The following is a 17,167-nucleotide window of genomic DNA, read 5'->3' as shown; positions in this document are numbered from 1 at the left end:
AGGCAATGGGGCCTTCTGTGGGAGATACCTGCAATTTTTCAGCTGCAATAGCATGTAGAACCTAACTCTGCATTTGAAAGACCATCAGTGAAATCAAATACAGATCTGTCAAGCAGTACTGCATAGACCACAAGAGCCTTATTACCAGGATTCGTACCTACCACAGTTTCTTAAAAATACCTTCTGCCTCCTGAACAAGTCTTTAGCTAAAGGCCATTCAAAAACCATGGAAAGCTTCCCTTTGGGCACACATTCAGGAAAAGACACAGCAGGAACATTCTGTGTAGGTACTAGTCACATCCATCATCACTAGGTCTGTGCCAGGCAGAGTGCGACAGAAATCTCTGATCACATGTTGGTAGAAATAGGCCGTTTTTACTGACAACCTGAATAGCTGAAAGCATGAAGGAATCCAAATTATTCCAATGCTGATGTAAGATTTTAATCACACACGTAGGTTTTTAATCACACAGGTCTGAAGGAGACATGGGGAAATCACTGGGTGTTCATATCAGTCTGTTAATGCACAATTAGGACTGTCTTTCCTGAGCAGTGTGCTGAATACATCTAAAAGGGAAAAAAATACTTAGTCCCTTTCTCTCAAGAAGTTTAACTTATCCATACTCTTAAAAAATACTGTTTCTATTTCTATTTCACAAGCATTGCAGATTCCCAAAAACCTGCATCTCTGCTCAAGACCCTGCACATCCTGACAAAGTCATTCTGTCTGTTCATGTGATGCACATTCTTTCCCCCCAAACACTATTTTTGACTATTTTAACTAAAGCAAAATGGTGGAACTCCACAACTATACTGGGTTTGGACGTACTGTAGAATTTGCTCGCTTTGTTGCTATGTTGCACCTGATGACAGCTCAGAGGTCTGGAACAATACCTTCGGAGAAAGGAAGATGTGAAACATACCCAACCTGCAGCCTGCTCTTTGCCATGCTCCTACAGCAACCCAGGGCTTTGGGAGAGTGTGTCAGTAAGGCAAGCTTCCCAAGTGGCCCTCAGGGCTGGTGGTGATGCCAGAACAGCTGCACTTCACCACCACAATTACTGCAGAGGTGGAAGTTCCCACATCTGGCCACCACCTCAGCTACAGGAAGGGTCAGAAACATTTTTCCAGACCCCAAAGAAACTGACGGAGCTGTGAATGCATCAAGTTGAAAGGATGTTGACAAATATTTGTCCTTGTCATTATCTGAAATAGAAGAAAAAGGTTAAGCTGTCTGAGAGAAATTAAATGTTTTAATAGAGACGAGGACAAATATGAAGTCCTCAGGATGCAAAAAGGCAACCTCCATAAAACTGCTCATGTTTTAATCTATGCAACCAATAAAGACACAGTAAAAATAACCATGCTACACTCCGCTTGAGTGCTGTTGACATAAGATCTATGGGAAAGAAAATAAAAAGTAAATAACCAATCAGTCTGCTGTTTCACTGCTGATTGCTGAAGATACACAGCAGGAAATGATACCTTCTGTCTCATACTGATCAACAAGACTTAGAGCAAACCAAAATTTTATTTCTAATATTGCATTTCTAGCTCAGATATGAGATAGTTTTCCATGTTAATTTACAATTTTTTTTTGCTTTATATCACATCTAATTAATATTTAAGAAGTAAAATTTGAAAACAAACAATGCAATAGTAAAGTTTCCTCAAGGCATTATGCCAAAGAAAACCTAAAGGTTGCACTAAACCACACTAGAAACACATTTTGGGAATACCTTGTACAGGCCAATTAGAAATTCTGTGCTGTATTATCAAAGGGGCTTTAAGTATTATACTGCAAATCCTGCATAACAAGAACCAGATCAAACATATCAATCGACACACTCTCATCTGAAATTCCCCCTATAAAAACTAGGTTTTAAAAAAACAGGTTGACAATAAATGTCAACTGGAGACTAAAATGCATTATATGGCACATTATCCTCACATTTATCCCCAAAACAAGTAATGTATATTCATAAAATCTGAGTAAAATAAATTGAAACATCATGGCTAGGAAACACAATGTCAAGTCACATGGACTCCTAAATCCAGAGTCAATATTTGGACTCTTATTAAGATATTCCAGCATTTTGAAATAAATTCAATTTTCTTTAATGATGTACTGGCCATTTCTCCTGTTCAAATACTACCAAAGGACACATTGTTTGGCTATAATATATGGTGGCTGACACCTATCTTTCCCTGTAAGCTCCCATGGAGATGACAGAAAGATGCTGCTAGACGGAATCTGACAAAAAAAAACCCACTACCAAATTCTAACGTATTTCTGCAGAGGATGAGCTTCAGAAACCTTTACACTACAAAATTATTTCTGGAATTAACAGTTTCATCTTTCCTTAAAAAACACAACAAAAAAACCTCATGAAACATTTGTCCAAAGCTTTCTTTCAAGCCTTTTAATAATTTAAACAAGAAGTCATTCAGACTTCAAAATTACAAATTCAGTACAGTCTGTAAAATTTATAACAATAAATCCCTCATTTAATGCATATAATTTCAGAAAAACTGAAAAACTATAGAAATATGACAAGTTTTGAGTTTTCTAACATTTTAGTTTTCGTTGGTTTTCTCTTGTTAAATACAAGTTAAAAAGGAAAACAAAATCACTCTTCTAAAAATAATGTCAACAATGTCCTAAGAATCTAATTACAATAAACTTTAATTGTAGATGTTTGAGTACAGAACAAATCTACACTGCAGGTCATCTGACAAACCCACAATGAATGGCTTGGCACACACTTATTAGGAGTGGATTTAACATCTATTGCTTATTCCAATCTGTGAACAAATTTACTACTGTTCAGGGGACTCCTTCTGAAAATACATCTGTTTTAAGCAATTTCGATAGGGATATGTTTTGCATTTTACACTAGCATCTAGCCATTGTAAAACAACATTTATGGATGTCAAAATGCATGGCTTTTTCTTTGCTATACATTCACCTTGCAGCAGTATGCAGGCACACACAGGTGAATATCTCACACAGAATAAATTAGAATTAGATGAAGCTGAAATGCCTTCCCCAAGCCCATGCTCCAGTCTCAGGTGAGCATTTGACTCTTCACCAAAATTCAAACAATGCTCAGGCTGACTATAAAGTTCCCAAGGATTTTAAGAGAAGCAGAAATTGGTCTTTCAATTTTATTAGGAAACCAAAACTTCCTGGCACAACCTCACAACATCCACCTATCTGTGGGAACTCCCTTGTTATTACTTCCATTCCCCTGTGGCAAGAGACTGCAAACCAGCCAAATCTCACACAAAGGTTCACTTCTCCATCGCACCTGTGGAATCCCCGGGGTGTAGATGAAAGTCAGGACTGATTGCCTTGGAAAATGTCCAGGCACAGAGCAGTAAAAAGAGCAGGCAGCAAGTCACTTACCAGAAGCTCAAAATGCCCTCTTTTAAGGCAAGAGGGAAAGGGAAGGGGATTCTTGGTTTTGACCACATAGCTCAGTGATAGGAAGGCAGAAGAGAATGTGTGGAATGATGATGGAGAGGTGAGGGAATTTCTTAGTGAGGGCAAGTCTGGTCTCTGGGTTTAGGAACTTGTCATGGAATATGTGAGTTTGGTACCAGTGTCCAACACAACCTTCCTGTGTACTTTATAGTTCCAGTCCATAAAACAAGATTTCCATGCTCCAAGAATTTATTGGAAAGGAACATAGTGGCTGCACACATGAAGACTTACAGAGTTATATAGATACTTTATTGCCAATTACTTATACAGAGATACTCCAGAGTTAACCACTTTCCTGCCCTCCTGAGCCTATCTTCTCATTTACCATTGCCCTTTCCAATGATACACAAAAATTTAAAGGCAACTTTTTTTGCTATTTCATAGAATCATGGAATGTTTTGGGTTGGAAGGGACCTTAAAGATCATCTAGTTCCAATGCCCCTGCAATGGGCAGGGACACCTTCCACTGGATCAAGGGGCTCAAAGACTCATCCAACCTGGCCTTGAACACTTCCAGAGATGGGGTATTCACGGCTTCTCCAGGCAACTTGTTCCAAGTATTATTATTGCATCCAAGAGTGGCTAAAAACTCCTCCTGCCCTTGCACATTCTGACAGGTAATACTAACTAGTGAGACCAGAGACTTCCAAAACAGCTAATGAATCAAAGTGCCAAACCACAGTTCTCTTAAACCATCATGGTTTTCAGCAGGGGGTTTCTGAAAATCAAACCTTGTCTGATTGTCTCAGAATAGGCCCACTCAAAGCTACTGCTAAAATCCTTTTGCAAAAACACAGCTGTTTTGTATGTGTCTCCTAAATACAGTATAAACCCATTATTGTACAGACAATGCAAAATCAGGGTATTTAGAAAGTACCCTCTTCTTCCAACTTGTAGTAATTAATTTCAAAATCAACAATCTTCATAATACAGTTGAGAATTTTTGAAAGGCCTTTGTGACAGGTTTTAACTAATTCATTTTCCCGTAGAAACTGGTATTCTCCTGCCAATTAAAACAGCATTCAGTTAACTCAACTCTCAGGTGTTCCCGACAATCCCGCTCATAACTCCTAGGTGAGGTAACAACCCTTTTCAATCTGTTAGAAAATGATCTTTAAAGATAAAACTTATTATTAAGTCATAAAGCCCTGATATTTATCTTGCAATGATGATAAAGACATATAATAAGGCATGAATGTTCAACCAGAATGAATACTGTGTTCAGTATGAAGTCATTTACAACCATATACTTCATAATACATAAAACCCAAACAAGTAAAGACCAAAACAGTGGGGAAAACCTACAGAGGGTCTCAAATGGACACTTAGACCACACCAAAAGAAACCCATGTGGTTCTTTAAAGACAGCTCTGCCTCCCAGCTGACACATCCCCTCTGGCTGAGCCAGCTTCATTATGATTCAAAAGCCATATCCCTGCTTCTCAGCCTTGCTGTACTACCCACATCCTGGATGAAAGACAACTTGCACAAGTTCAGGATCACTTTTGGTAAAATAGACTACAAAAATGTGCACCGTCAGATTTAATATCATAAAAAAAACCGAAAAAACTTGCAAATATGGGAAGATTTATGCTTGGTGTTCTTCTGAAATCTCCCTCTAAATAAATTTCATGGTTGAGCTCTAGGCACCTCCTAAATGTCTTTTCACAACATACGCAGGACTGGATGAAGCAACATTAATACCTGATCCTCCAGCATGTGTTGTGTCCTATCATCTCTCATCTCCAGAGCCATCAGCACTGCTGGGGGTTGTAATCAAGTTATATGGTCCATAACAGACAAATGAGCAAAAAATCTATTTAAGTTAAAATGTCATTAATTCCATTAAAGCTATATTGACTGTAGTAAGGGTCTGCCATTTTTAAACAGTGCAAGGACATTTAATTTCCTGTGACAAGCATACATATACCAAAATACAGACATGGACAAGTTCCATATCAGAGAAGTGAAAATATCTGAAAGAATTACCTACACAATATTGATTAACACAAGTCATAAATCCAGGGAATTTCAGAAAGGCTTCAGAAATGAAACAGATGATATGGCACGTTTCCCTTTCTTCAAGGAGGAATTACTTACTGAAACCCTACACTGTCAAAGGTAGCAGTGAAAGTGGCAGCAGTTAATGCTCTCAGCTGCATTTTCCCAGCCTATCTGAAATAATTTTATGGCCAGGTTTCATCCATCTTAATTTGTTTATAATTTTGCCAAGGTAACCGCAATTAACTTACCAAGTTTCAGGCTGAACTACTTTGGGGTCAGGGGAGATGGGAGGAAAAGAAAGGCTAATGCCAAGTCATGTGTTTCCCTCAGACATCTAAATAAATAACTTGCTGGTGATACAGAACAATACTGCATTTAAAATAAGCAGGAGTCAAATCCTATAGCTGAAACAACCAAAACATACAGTTACTTTTCTATTGGAAAGTAGCAGTTAGCATGAACAGTCATGTGCAAAAAACCAGCTGAACTACGCATAAAACCCCTTCCTGTACTCTTTTACTTCTAAAAATGCAGCAGAAGCAGTATTTCCAGCTCCTGAAAAGTCAAGGTGTAAGCTAGTTTGGGGGCAACCGAAGATATCTAAATGCCTGCGAAGTTCTCATACCCAAACACTTCCAGTTCTCTGAGCAAACTACAACTGCTCATGCCCAGAGAGCACAGAGCCAATTCTGCAGCCAATTCTTCAACAGGTACCAGGCCTGCTTTGCTAAATAAGCACTCCAGCAACAAAATTATCTAGCAGATTCTCCATGGGAAGTTTCAAAACCAGAAGGCACCAGAAATGGCCGCAGGCCTATCTTCCACCCTCCAGGTACCCCTGCTTCCCAGGCAGGGAGCTCAGAAACTGATTCTCAGCTCCTTCCTGCTCCACCTGGAGTGATCTGAACTGCTGCATAACCCTGCTGCAATAAACTCCAGCGTCTGGCTCTCCGTGCTGCCCCTGTGCTCCCACAGTTCAGTACTGCTCTAAGATTTGGCTATTTGTGAGGCCAGCACTGACTTCTACTTTTTTTAGAGTATCAGCATGCGTGCACACAGGCAGCAGCCAGGCTTCGCTAACTAAAGCAATGATGCTCTACTCAAATGTCTTCATACAATAAATGCTCAGCTTCTGGAAAACTGGTTTGGTTGAGATTTTGTTGGTTTCCAAGTCTAACTGGGAGGTAAAGGCCTTGTCAGAGTTGTAAAACCCAGAGGTAAAGCTACACTACAGTTTTGCCTATTTATACAGCAGTGTCCTCACTTCAATGGTTCTGAGTTCTCGTAGTCCATTTCTGTTTTTTCATAGAAATAATATCAGCAAAAGTGAAATGCCTTTTCCTCCACAATGGCCTTGAAGCTAATAACTATTTTAGAGCAATTCCAGTACAGTCGGAAGCTGTTATTGGCTGTTTATGTAACAGTGAATTAACCCCCACTGACACCTTTCAGGAATTCAGAACCACAGCGCACAAAATGTACTTTGCGAGAGCTTGTTAATATATGGTAAGTGCAAAAGCCGTCTCAATTCAGAAGACTGGCTTTCAAAGCAAACATGCTTAACCTGCAGTTTCAGTCATGGAAGAAATTACTCAATTAATTGCAGGCAACAAAAACAACAGGGTTATAACTAATGTACAATATATGCTCTGTGGGTGTAACGCAAGCTCATTTCCCAGTAGTATTCTCTCTTACATTTCTTACCCCACTGCTGAAAAACTGTTTAAGAATGTTAAGACTTTTTCCCCACACACATCTGTTTTCTGGCAATGAATAATATTATTAACACAGGTAGGGGCTGCTCTCTTAAGAAACATGTTTACAACACAGTAAATTTGGATACCAGGATTTTCCATACTCAATTCTAGACCAGATATCATCTTTTCCATATTTAAGATCTAACATTGCATAAAGTTTTTGCCTGCTCTAATGACATCCTTGCAGCGACAAAAAAGATACCACAGCAAAAGGGTTCAATAAATCCTCACCTGCTTCTAGGAATTCTAGCAGGCAAAGAGTAGCGAGAAGATCAAATGCACAAGAAGACCCCATCAGAGTCGATCGCTCCCACTCTGACACTGAGGAAGAGACAGTGTAAAACACTAATAATGATTAAAGATAACGGAAAGGAAACTTACCCAGGCAGACACTGATGCCTTCTCCCGTCATTCCTTCCATTCACGTAAAAGACATCTGTCAATTATTTGACCTAGGCTCGGTATCAGCACAGAGCTGGTACTTGGACTCGCTGCTTAGATTCTCAGGGCGTGTTTATGTGCACATCTAACGATTAAAACGCTGACAACTAAGTGTGATAATAAAATATGCAGATGAAGATTAAAAGAACCCCCTTCCACCACCTGCCAGGCAGTTCTCAGCAGGCACTAGGAATGTTCATAAGGAAGGATGCCTCCCGTTTCCATCGAGGCCAATTCCTCAAACCCACCTCCCTCAAGCCTTGCAGTATTTTTCTCATCCTGGCCCCCATGCGAACGCATCTAATCCTCTTACCCCGAGAGCCACCCCCGCTCCCTCCCTCCCAGCTTTATTTTATTTAAAACAGCCCGCAGCTACCCGCCGGGTCACCCCCCCGGGACACCTGGGCGACCCTGCCACATCACGTTAGGCGCCGCGGAGTGACGGGTTGAGACGTAATCTGTCCCTCTCCGCCGGCTTACGGATCCAGGAATCCTCCCCCGCTACCTCGCCATGGCAACGGCGCCGCCGGCAGGGCGCCGGGGCCGCCGCTGACGCAAGCGGCGCGCGCCGGGCCCGCGCGCGGCCGGGCCCCGCGGCTGCGCCCGGGGGCGCTGGGGCGGCGGGCTCGGCTGGGGGGTTCCTCCCTTCTTCTTCTTCTTCCCCCTTTTTTCCTCCTTTTTCTTTCTCTTCTTTTTTCTCTCTTCTTTTTTCTCCCTTTCCCCCGTGATATTTTTTTTTCTTTCTCCTCTTTTCTCCTTCTTTTCCCTTCTTGCCCTTTCTTCTCTTTTCTTTTTTCCATTTTTTACTTCCCCCATTTTAATTTTGTTTCCTCGTTTTTATTTACTTTTTTTATACCTTTACACCTCTATTTACTCTTTTCTTTCCCCCTTTTTTCTTCCGATTTTCCACCTTCTTTATTTTGTTTCCCCCTCTTTCTTCTTCTTGTCTCCTCCCCCCCACCCTTTTTTCTTTCTTTCTTTCCCCTCCCCCCATGTTTTTTGTAGGGTTGGTGTGGGGATTTTTTTCCCTCTCCTGTTTTTTGGAGTTTTTTTCATTGCATTTCCGACAGCCAACCAAGAACCAGCTGGTACAGATTTAACCCGCTTCAATCACATCTCCCACCATGGAAAACTGACCACAGCCAAGCCGTTGGACAACCAATTCCCATTGCTACTTCCCGAGGAACAGGCGCAGCAGAAAAGGGTTGCGCCTTTGAGTTCTTCAAATTAATAACCCTGGGAAGGGCAGAGAGCCGGCAGATGAAAGGCAAGGTACGGACTTTGATCATGCAATCGGAGCCATGCCAGCAGGCTCCCCAACCATGTGGAGCACCCCTGAAGGTCAGCCTGGGCTGATCAGATTGCAGCAAGAGAGCCATAGAAAGCAGGGCAAACGGAGGTGGAAAAATCTATACACCCAGATATTGGCCAAGACATTAAAGTTTGCCTCTGATGCTGGGATTTATGAATAAGGTAAATGAAGCCGTAATCTAACACTTGAGAAGATGCATAGGTCTTCCTTCAGGAAAACACTTAAGTATGTGCTTAAACCCATTACTATTCAGGGCAGCCTATAAGCGTTTGCTGAAGGTTAAGCACAACCTTCTTACAGGGAGCCCTTAAGTACTGTACTGATTAAGGTGAGTTTTTTCCCTTCTAAATCTGAGCCACTGTGAACCACAAAATTAATTGCCCTCATTATATTTTAATATTGTCTCTTGTCTTCTTTCAAATTAAACCAGAGAATGCAAACAGAAGGTAAGTCTTATTTTACATTAAGAGGATAAAACCCAACGTTACATTCTGTCATGTTTTATTTTTTTTTTCCTGTAAGATCAGCTGGCTGCACAACACCATGCATCCCTACGAATGAATACCTTTCATGAGGAAGAAAGAGCACATGGAAAAGTGATTGCTGTGCTACTCCTAAACTCTGGAATTCTCTTGATGTGCTGTTACAAGTCAGAAAAGATCACTCAGAGCACTGCATACATACATACATTGCTTTATCCAGTGATCTCTTTTGAAGCAAACCTGAAAAAGGCTTTAGATCATGTACACATTTCAGCTATTAAAGGTCATGGGTAAGACAGCTATTTATCAGTTCAAGTAAGGTCAGTGTTACATCCACAGGCAGAGAGCTCTGCCTGTTGCACAAATGACACTGCCTGCCCTTAATGCTCCAAGAAACTTTTGACAAGCTAAGCATATGTAACAAGCCACAAACCTAACACACAACTGCTGCAGTTCATTAATGTTCAACAGGAGGGTATCATATCTGAAATGAGTTCCATTTCTGTATCACAGCACATTTCCTCTCCTCCAAGCTCTCCAATGGTGTTTTCTGACAAAGAAATTTTATCCCCTGATGGAGAAGGAAAGCTCACTAACCAATTCACTAGAATTGTTCGTTGTGGCTCTTCCCAAGAACCACCCTCCTTTGCTGCTATTTAGGAATATTCTACACCACATACTAAATTATTGGTTTATTTACTTTCTTTATACACACAGAAAAAGGGACCTTGGAAAACAATTTGTGCCAGTTTTAGACATCTACTGGAGCTAAAATCAGGGTCTTGGTTGAATTCTGCAACACACAGTTTTGAAGAAAAACACTGTTATGTAACTTCTTTTTTCCTTTCTGGGAGACAACCTTGGTAGAAGAGCATGTGAGAAGCAGAGAAATCTTTTGCAGGTCTTGAGATAGATGGCAAAGTAAGAGGGCAGAAGGTTACCTTAATGTCAGGGTGCTTCCCATCCTTATTAGGTATCTCCAAATGCTACAGGCAGAGGAGCACTTCTGCTACATTCGCCTCCAAGAAACTTCTCACTTGAAGGAATTTGCCCTGCTAAATCCTGAACTAAAGGCAGTATCTTCTTCCTGGAAGCCTAGTTATTATAAACAAATAAGGACAAAGAAATTAAGAATAATCTCAAATGTCCATCCCTAAATAACCAATCTATCTTTCAAGAACTAAAGGTCTCACCATACTCCTATACTTGGCATGGAAGGTGGTCAAAAGAGATGAAGTTTGAAACCCAGATAACACAACATGCCTCACTCAGCCCTTCAATCAGGAGAGCAAACTCAGGAAGTAGTAGGTTGGATCTTAGAACCATTTAGTCATTTAGGTTAGAAATACCTCTAAGATCATTGAGTCCAAGCACTAACATGGTGCTGACAAGTCCACCGAACTATGTCCCTAAGTGCTATGTATACACGTCTTTTAAATACCTCCAGGGATGGTGCCTCAACCACTTTCCTAGGCAGCCAGTTTGAATACTGAAGAATCCTTTTTTTCTTTCATTCTAAACCAAACTGTATCTAAAACTGTCATAGAAACATTAAAAGAAGGCCATGATCATGCTGCAAAAAAGCCCCAGAAGTGCATTCAGCTGTCCATGGATAGTGAAATTAACCATGAACTTTACAGAGTGACTCCTTGGGTGAATGCTGTAGGATTTCTGTTTAATTATAAGAACAAAAAGGGGGAAAATTAGATGTAAAAGCCTTTTTCACTGTTCTCACAGCTTAAATACCTATGGGCACTAAATCAACAAGTACGATGATGAAATCAGTAAGTAAACAACTACAACCTTCACTGCTGCAAAGAAGCTTGAAACCAAAGATCAATATGAATGATCCCAACCCCAAATTTGTAAGCCAGATCTAGAAGAAAATGTCTCCTCATGTGAGATCCTAGCAGGGCCCAAATGGCTTCAAGAAAAAGCATACATGAACCACTCTCCACTGTGAAGGCTCAAAATTGGATGCTCAGGTTAACCACCCATGAGTTTTCCCACAGAAGCAGGACCTTGAACTGAGTGTTACTGCTGGCACCAGATTCCCTGCAATGACCTGGCAGTGTGTGATTAGCACATAAGCTTCTCTTTCCTCCCCCCAAAATAAGCACAAAATGAAGGATGCTAAACAGTCAGTGTCAATAGGCACTGGAGATCATTGCACCTGTATCTCCCTACATTTACTTCCTTCTTGAAGGATTATTTTAAAAGTCTACTAAATAACGTTAACTAGCAGTGAAACAAAAACATATTACAAACTGAGGATCTCAGTTTTCTGAAGTTGAACTCCCAGCCTCTATCACGGGAGTAAAAGTCCAAGTGATGAAATAAACCTTGAACTTTGTTGCTTTACTCATCATTTTTTGAAACAAAAGAGCACCTTGTCCCAGACAACACAATTTAGTAACTTCATCTGTATACGTGTCAGAAAGAGGGAGCAGAAAGCTCCAGCCAGCCAGTATCCAAACAAGAGCATTCCCCCGATCAACATCACTGACTGGAATTGCACTTGGAAGGGATACACACCAATGCAGTTACTGTCACACCACTTTTAACTCAGTTCCAGGAAGGAAGCTGTGCTCCCAAGCCAGTGGTCTCAAAAAGTGGGCCATGTGAGCAGCAACTAATCATCTAGGTACAAAATGAGTGGGAGAATGAAAAGGAGGAGCTATTTATCACCAACAGGTTCAGCAGAACTCAGCCTGCATCATTGTGTTAGGTCTCCCAGAAGCAAGTGAGCAGGAAAGATGACAGAGAAGAGCTTTGAACTCACTGGCAGAGGAACTCACTGGCAGATTAAAGGGGTGGTCATAAGGACTATAGTCTTCTCAGCTTCCAAAGTCCCCAAAGGAGTAATGGGTACCTTGGGTATATGTACTGGTTCTCTCTCTAATCTCAGCCACCTCAATTGTAACTGAGAGCAAAACTCTGTTTCATTGAAGGAAAAGGGCAACAGAATCTGTGTATTCCTGATGTAGAACGTTCAGTTGCCACAAAAGACAACACTGCAGATACAGGAAAAGAGAACTGTTTAACTAAGTATTTTTCCCATTTTTTGTCCAAGTTAATTCCAAATAATGAGCAGGGGGAGGGAAGTTCACTATGTTATCCAGATTCATCCTAAATCAGATTGCAAGATATATTAGAAAAAGACAGCATTTCACCTTAAATATGATTGAATAAGAATTCCTACCTAGGCTTGAGATTATCTTAACTAGACTTCCCAATGGTTTTGTCCTGTTACACTCCGATTTAAACTACGTATAATGCAATTTTGAATTATATTCAAACAAGGTACCTCAACCAATTTAAACTATATTTAGACCACAGTATTTTTACTGCTAAAGAAACCTAACAGAGGAACAACATGCTTAAAACATCTGTCGCAGTGATTGAAAGAAGTCTATGACAGGAATAGCAAACAGTTATTTTCTTTCCTGAGATGATGTCAATCTGTTGAAGCCAAGTATCAGAGAAGTAGATTGTTTCTAAGAGGTACCTCACTCTGGCCTGTCCTCTCCAAAACAAAGATGATTAAAATACCCCCTTGCTGCATAACCTTGTCTGCTTGCTTATTATTATCCGCTATTTCTGTATCAGGTGAAACACTCTTTGTCAAAGCTAGTAAGCACGTTACAGCATTACATGAAAAAAGAAAATAATTTGTTCAAGTCTAAAAACCTCCAGCTAGTGAAATTCATATTTTAACACACATCAACTATTATTTACATTTAAATTATCAACTGTATGACTCAACACAATCCCTAAGATATAGGCCTCTAAGCAAGGCTGTCTGTCACACAGCATGTTCTGCAGTGATGATCAGAACCTCACGTTCTTTATGGCATAACTTTGCAGTTACTTCATGGAAGATGATGACAGAATGGCTCTCACTCCATGCTAATGCTGGTTCTCCAGGATGGGTTTCAATGTGGTGGTCCAAATCAAGGTTCTTTCCTACAACACGTGTCTTGCCTGCCCAGACCACACAGAGGTGGAGAATGAAGCTGAAGAAGGAAGAAGTCGCTGGGGGTAGTGATTTGGCTCCCTCTGAGCACTAGGGTATAGGAAATGGAGATGTCAAGCAGCAATGGAATGACTCAGGATTCATTACAGGTTCCTGGCATATCACTGTCATGGGTCCAACTGTGGGGACCCAGAAAACAGTACCTCTTCTGTCATCAGGCTGAGGTTTCAACCTCATTGCCCTGTGGCAGCCACACACACGCATTGTTCCCTGACCTGGGATCTACTGGGGACCTTAAATCAGCCACTAAATAAATGATCAGGAGTGGCCAGTTACCCCCCATCACCCATCTGACTGACACTATAAGCATACAACTAGGGCAGGCATGTTTCTCTTGAGCTCTGATACTATAAGCCTTGAGGCTCAGTTGGAAGAAGATAGGTCTGGTAGGCTGCCAACATGAGAGCATGGATGCCCTTAATAACCAACAACAGCTCTGCATGACATGAGGCAATGCAGCCTGTGACAGGCTCAAGGCAGCCGTGTTTGCATGGCCTGGGTGTTTCCCCTGTGCTTGGTGCTAAACTTGGTTTGGCAGAGGCAACCAGCACCATTACTAGTGTTCTCAGACCAGCCTGGGAAAGAGCTGCTCATCAGGTCCCAGCCCTGCCATGAACCTGCTGGATATGGCAGCACAGACACAGCTGGGAACACCAGTGATTTCCTATTAAAAAAAAAAAAAAAAAAAAAAAAGTTAGATAGCTTCATAGTTTAGGAAATGTGATAGGAATTAAGATGGAAACTTCAAAGAAGCAGCCAAGCAGTTTCTGACCAGTGAATACAGATGTAAAAGCTGTAAAAGCTTTTTGAGAAAATTAAGTATCAAATAGCTAAGACAGAACCAAGTATCAGCATTCTGGAAGAAATTACTGAAAATTATTGCAAGAAGGGTGTGAAATGCCAAAGGCTGCTGATTATTTGAAGAAAAAGAAATCAAGCAAGGACAGGGACACATATTCAGTGGAAAGTTTATATAATATAAAATACAGACTTGAAAGCAGAATTTATCCCTCTGTATAGTGTTTTATTGTAGCTATAGGACTGTCTACTTCAAAAGGGATTGCTACAAAGGAATCATTATTAACTTTCAACTTAACTTTCAGCATCAAAAGTATTTTGTGTATCAATCAAAACAAACAAAAAAAAAATCACAATTCAGCCACACTTGAGAGCTCTTCTACAAAAAAATTCAGGAAAAGTTGGCGGCTTACTCACCAGGGTGATGCCAAGACTTGCCTTATTACCCAGCTCCATGCATGGCTCAAACCTTACTGTACCTTTCTGAAAACTTTATGATGGAAACTTTATGTACCTTTATGATGGACACATCCCGCCTTCTTGAGAGCAGAGATTTGATTTCACTTTGCATCCACTGCTCCTTCCTTTGAGCTCTCCAGAGGCATGTCAGCTCTTTGCTCCTCTTCCTTCAATTTCAACTGAGGGACTTTAGCAAAAACTATCTATTTTAAACTGGTGGTGTAGAGACCTTTCCAGAGCAATAAAAAGGTAGGACAGAATTTTCTCTGCAGGTAGCAGACAGGCAGGGCTCCTTTTTGACTATTCATTTTAATACTGCCATGGTTTTGTTGTAGTATTAATTATGCAGGAGTGTACCCACAGCTTTGTATAAGCATATTTTTGAATTTTTTAGAACAAAATAGCATGGAAACAGTAGTTACTTAGCATTTCTGCATACTGTGCAACTCAAATTTTAGCACTGATGACAGAACATGCTAAACAGCAAATAACGTAGTTATCAATGTGCAAGCTTCAAAAGATGAAGCACAAGTCAATTCTACAGGTGATTGTCTCATTTATAGTAGTGCACATGCTCAAGGACAGAAGCCAAGTAGGATTATTAAGTGCACTGCTTTGTGGATTCAGGTGGTTAGCTACTTAAAAGCACAAAACAAAACAAACAAGTAACCCCAACCCCCTCACCCAGACCACATTACCCCCTCATCCAGACCTCATTCCATTCTGATGGAAGATACACTAAATTGAACAATATATTTTAATTAAATTTTTGCTATTCTGGTTTGAAGTAGCCCAAGGTGAAAGACCCAAAGGGATATAAAGTTCTCAGAGTCCCATATAACTTTAACCCAGTTCTTGGCCAAGACAGAAATAGTTGGATCAGAATTTATACAGGAATATCACTGATATTTGATGACATGGTTTTGCAGCCACCATGCAGCCCTTCCCTCCTGGCTCCCAAATCCACCCCAGCCTCTGGCCCTTGCACAGGACTGTGAAACCATCCCCTCTCCTGCTGAGGATGGAAACAGCGTGGGGTAGCAGGCTTTAGAGAGTTCCCTTCAGGCTAACAAGGAAATGTCGAAATGAACCAGGGTGCAGTCATAGCTGTGTGACTCTCTGAAAGAAAGCATTTAGAAACAGATTCATAAACAAGGGGATTGAGGCTGTCAGTAGGGGCTTAAGACCCATAATCGGGATCAGGCAACACAACGCGAAGCCCAGCATTCGCCACAGCAGTTACTACGCTTCTGTCCTTTTTCCAGCAACTTCTGCTGACTCAGGAACACAAATTGCTGACATCCCTCCTGGGAGTGCCTCTCACACACTCCTTTACACACACACCATATGAATGTGGAAAGGGGTATGAAAGAACAAGTATATGTCAAAGAACTTAAAAAAAAAAAAAAGTTCCGTGCTCTAACCACCTTCTTTTTCTTAAAAAATACTCTCATTAAGTGCTACACTGAATGAAAGCAGCTGAACAAACAATCTTGGGATTACTGGAAAAAATACAGTGCTGAAATTTTGCAGGATTTTAGCCCACTACAAAACCCATGATTTTTTTGTCCAATCTGGAAGACAAATTATTTCAATTAGTAAGGATTTTCCCTCTTTTCAGGAAGAAAAAACTCACTGTGTATGTGTAGAACATTCTAAATAACCAAAACCAACATGGGACTTGCTCTGCATAGGTCCCCACTCCAGACACTGCAAGGTGACACTGCTCTTCCATACGTGGGATTTTAAAATGATCACACAAAAATCTAAAGTACCACTCATTGAAACATACAAAACTACTATTGTTACAGGAAAATGCATACACACAAACCCAACTGAATTCATCTAATATAAGAATCACTTGAACTGAATTTTTTTCCATAAGTAAGATGAAAAGGTAACACAAAAAGCAGCTTAGGCTGCAAAGTGACAGACTTCAGCAGGCACCAGAGCAAGAAGGCAAATGTTAGTGTTAATACTATTAAGAACACTGTCTTGCATATACAAGCAAAACATTTCTTTGGCAGTCTCCTAGCCTCAAACACTTTATAACCTTGATACCCAAACTGAACTTAAGCACATTTTATGCCAAAATCCCTTTGGCATCTGCTTTAGTAACTGTCAAAAAAATATTCCATGTTTTGTCTTTTTTTCAGTGAAATGTTTACTCCGTTATTTAATCAGGTAGTTTTCCTCCAAGCCATTTTTCTATTTTACTATCCCAGACCAGCCTCACAACCAGGTTTCTATCTTTCATCGACAGCCCAACTTGCACTCTCCCAGACAGGCAGGAGTTCTGTCAAATAGAGCTAGAGGTTACAGCACACAATAAGCTAGATAAGCATCAACAATATCACACTCTTGCAAAAAAGCAAATACTGTGCTGGAACA

The 17,167-nt window shown here is 40.7% G+C and overlaps 1 protein-coding gene across 17 annotated transcripts in view; it reads right to left on the bottom strand.

Moving 5' to 3' along the window:
* The window catches only part of HIVEP1 (HIVEP zinc finger 1), a 129,213-nt gene that overhangs the window by 77,124 nt on the left and 34,922 nt on the right, over window positions 1–17,167 (bottom strand). For 10 of the 17 annotated variants that reach the window (XR_014952708.1, XR_014952707.1, XM_077785791.2 and 7 more), the window contains one exon: window positions 7,480–7,569. The exons of 5 other annotated variants lie outside the window; for them this stretch is intronic. Coding sequence is in view for 10 of the 12 variants with exons in the window: in XM_077785791.2 (XP_077641917.1) it covers window positions 7,480–7,569 (90 nt within the window). In the remaining 2 variants the exon portion in view is untranslated. Of the gene's footprint in view, window positions 1–7,479; window positions 7,570–7,629; window positions 8,230–17,167 lie in introns of those variants that run through there. 2 more of the 17 variants (XM_021536508.4, XM_077785808.2) reach the window with 2 other exon arrangements.

This window comes from Lonchura striata, chromosome 2 (genome assembly GCF_050655825.1).
Source record: "Lonchura striata isolate lonStrDom1 chromosome 2, ASM5065582v1, whole genome shotgun sequence".
Taxonomy (NCBI): domain Eukaryota; kingdom Metazoa; phylum Chordata; class Aves; order Passeriformes; family Estrildidae; genus Lonchura; species Lonchura striata.
This window is presented reverse-complemented; position numbering and strand designations above follow the sequence as displayed.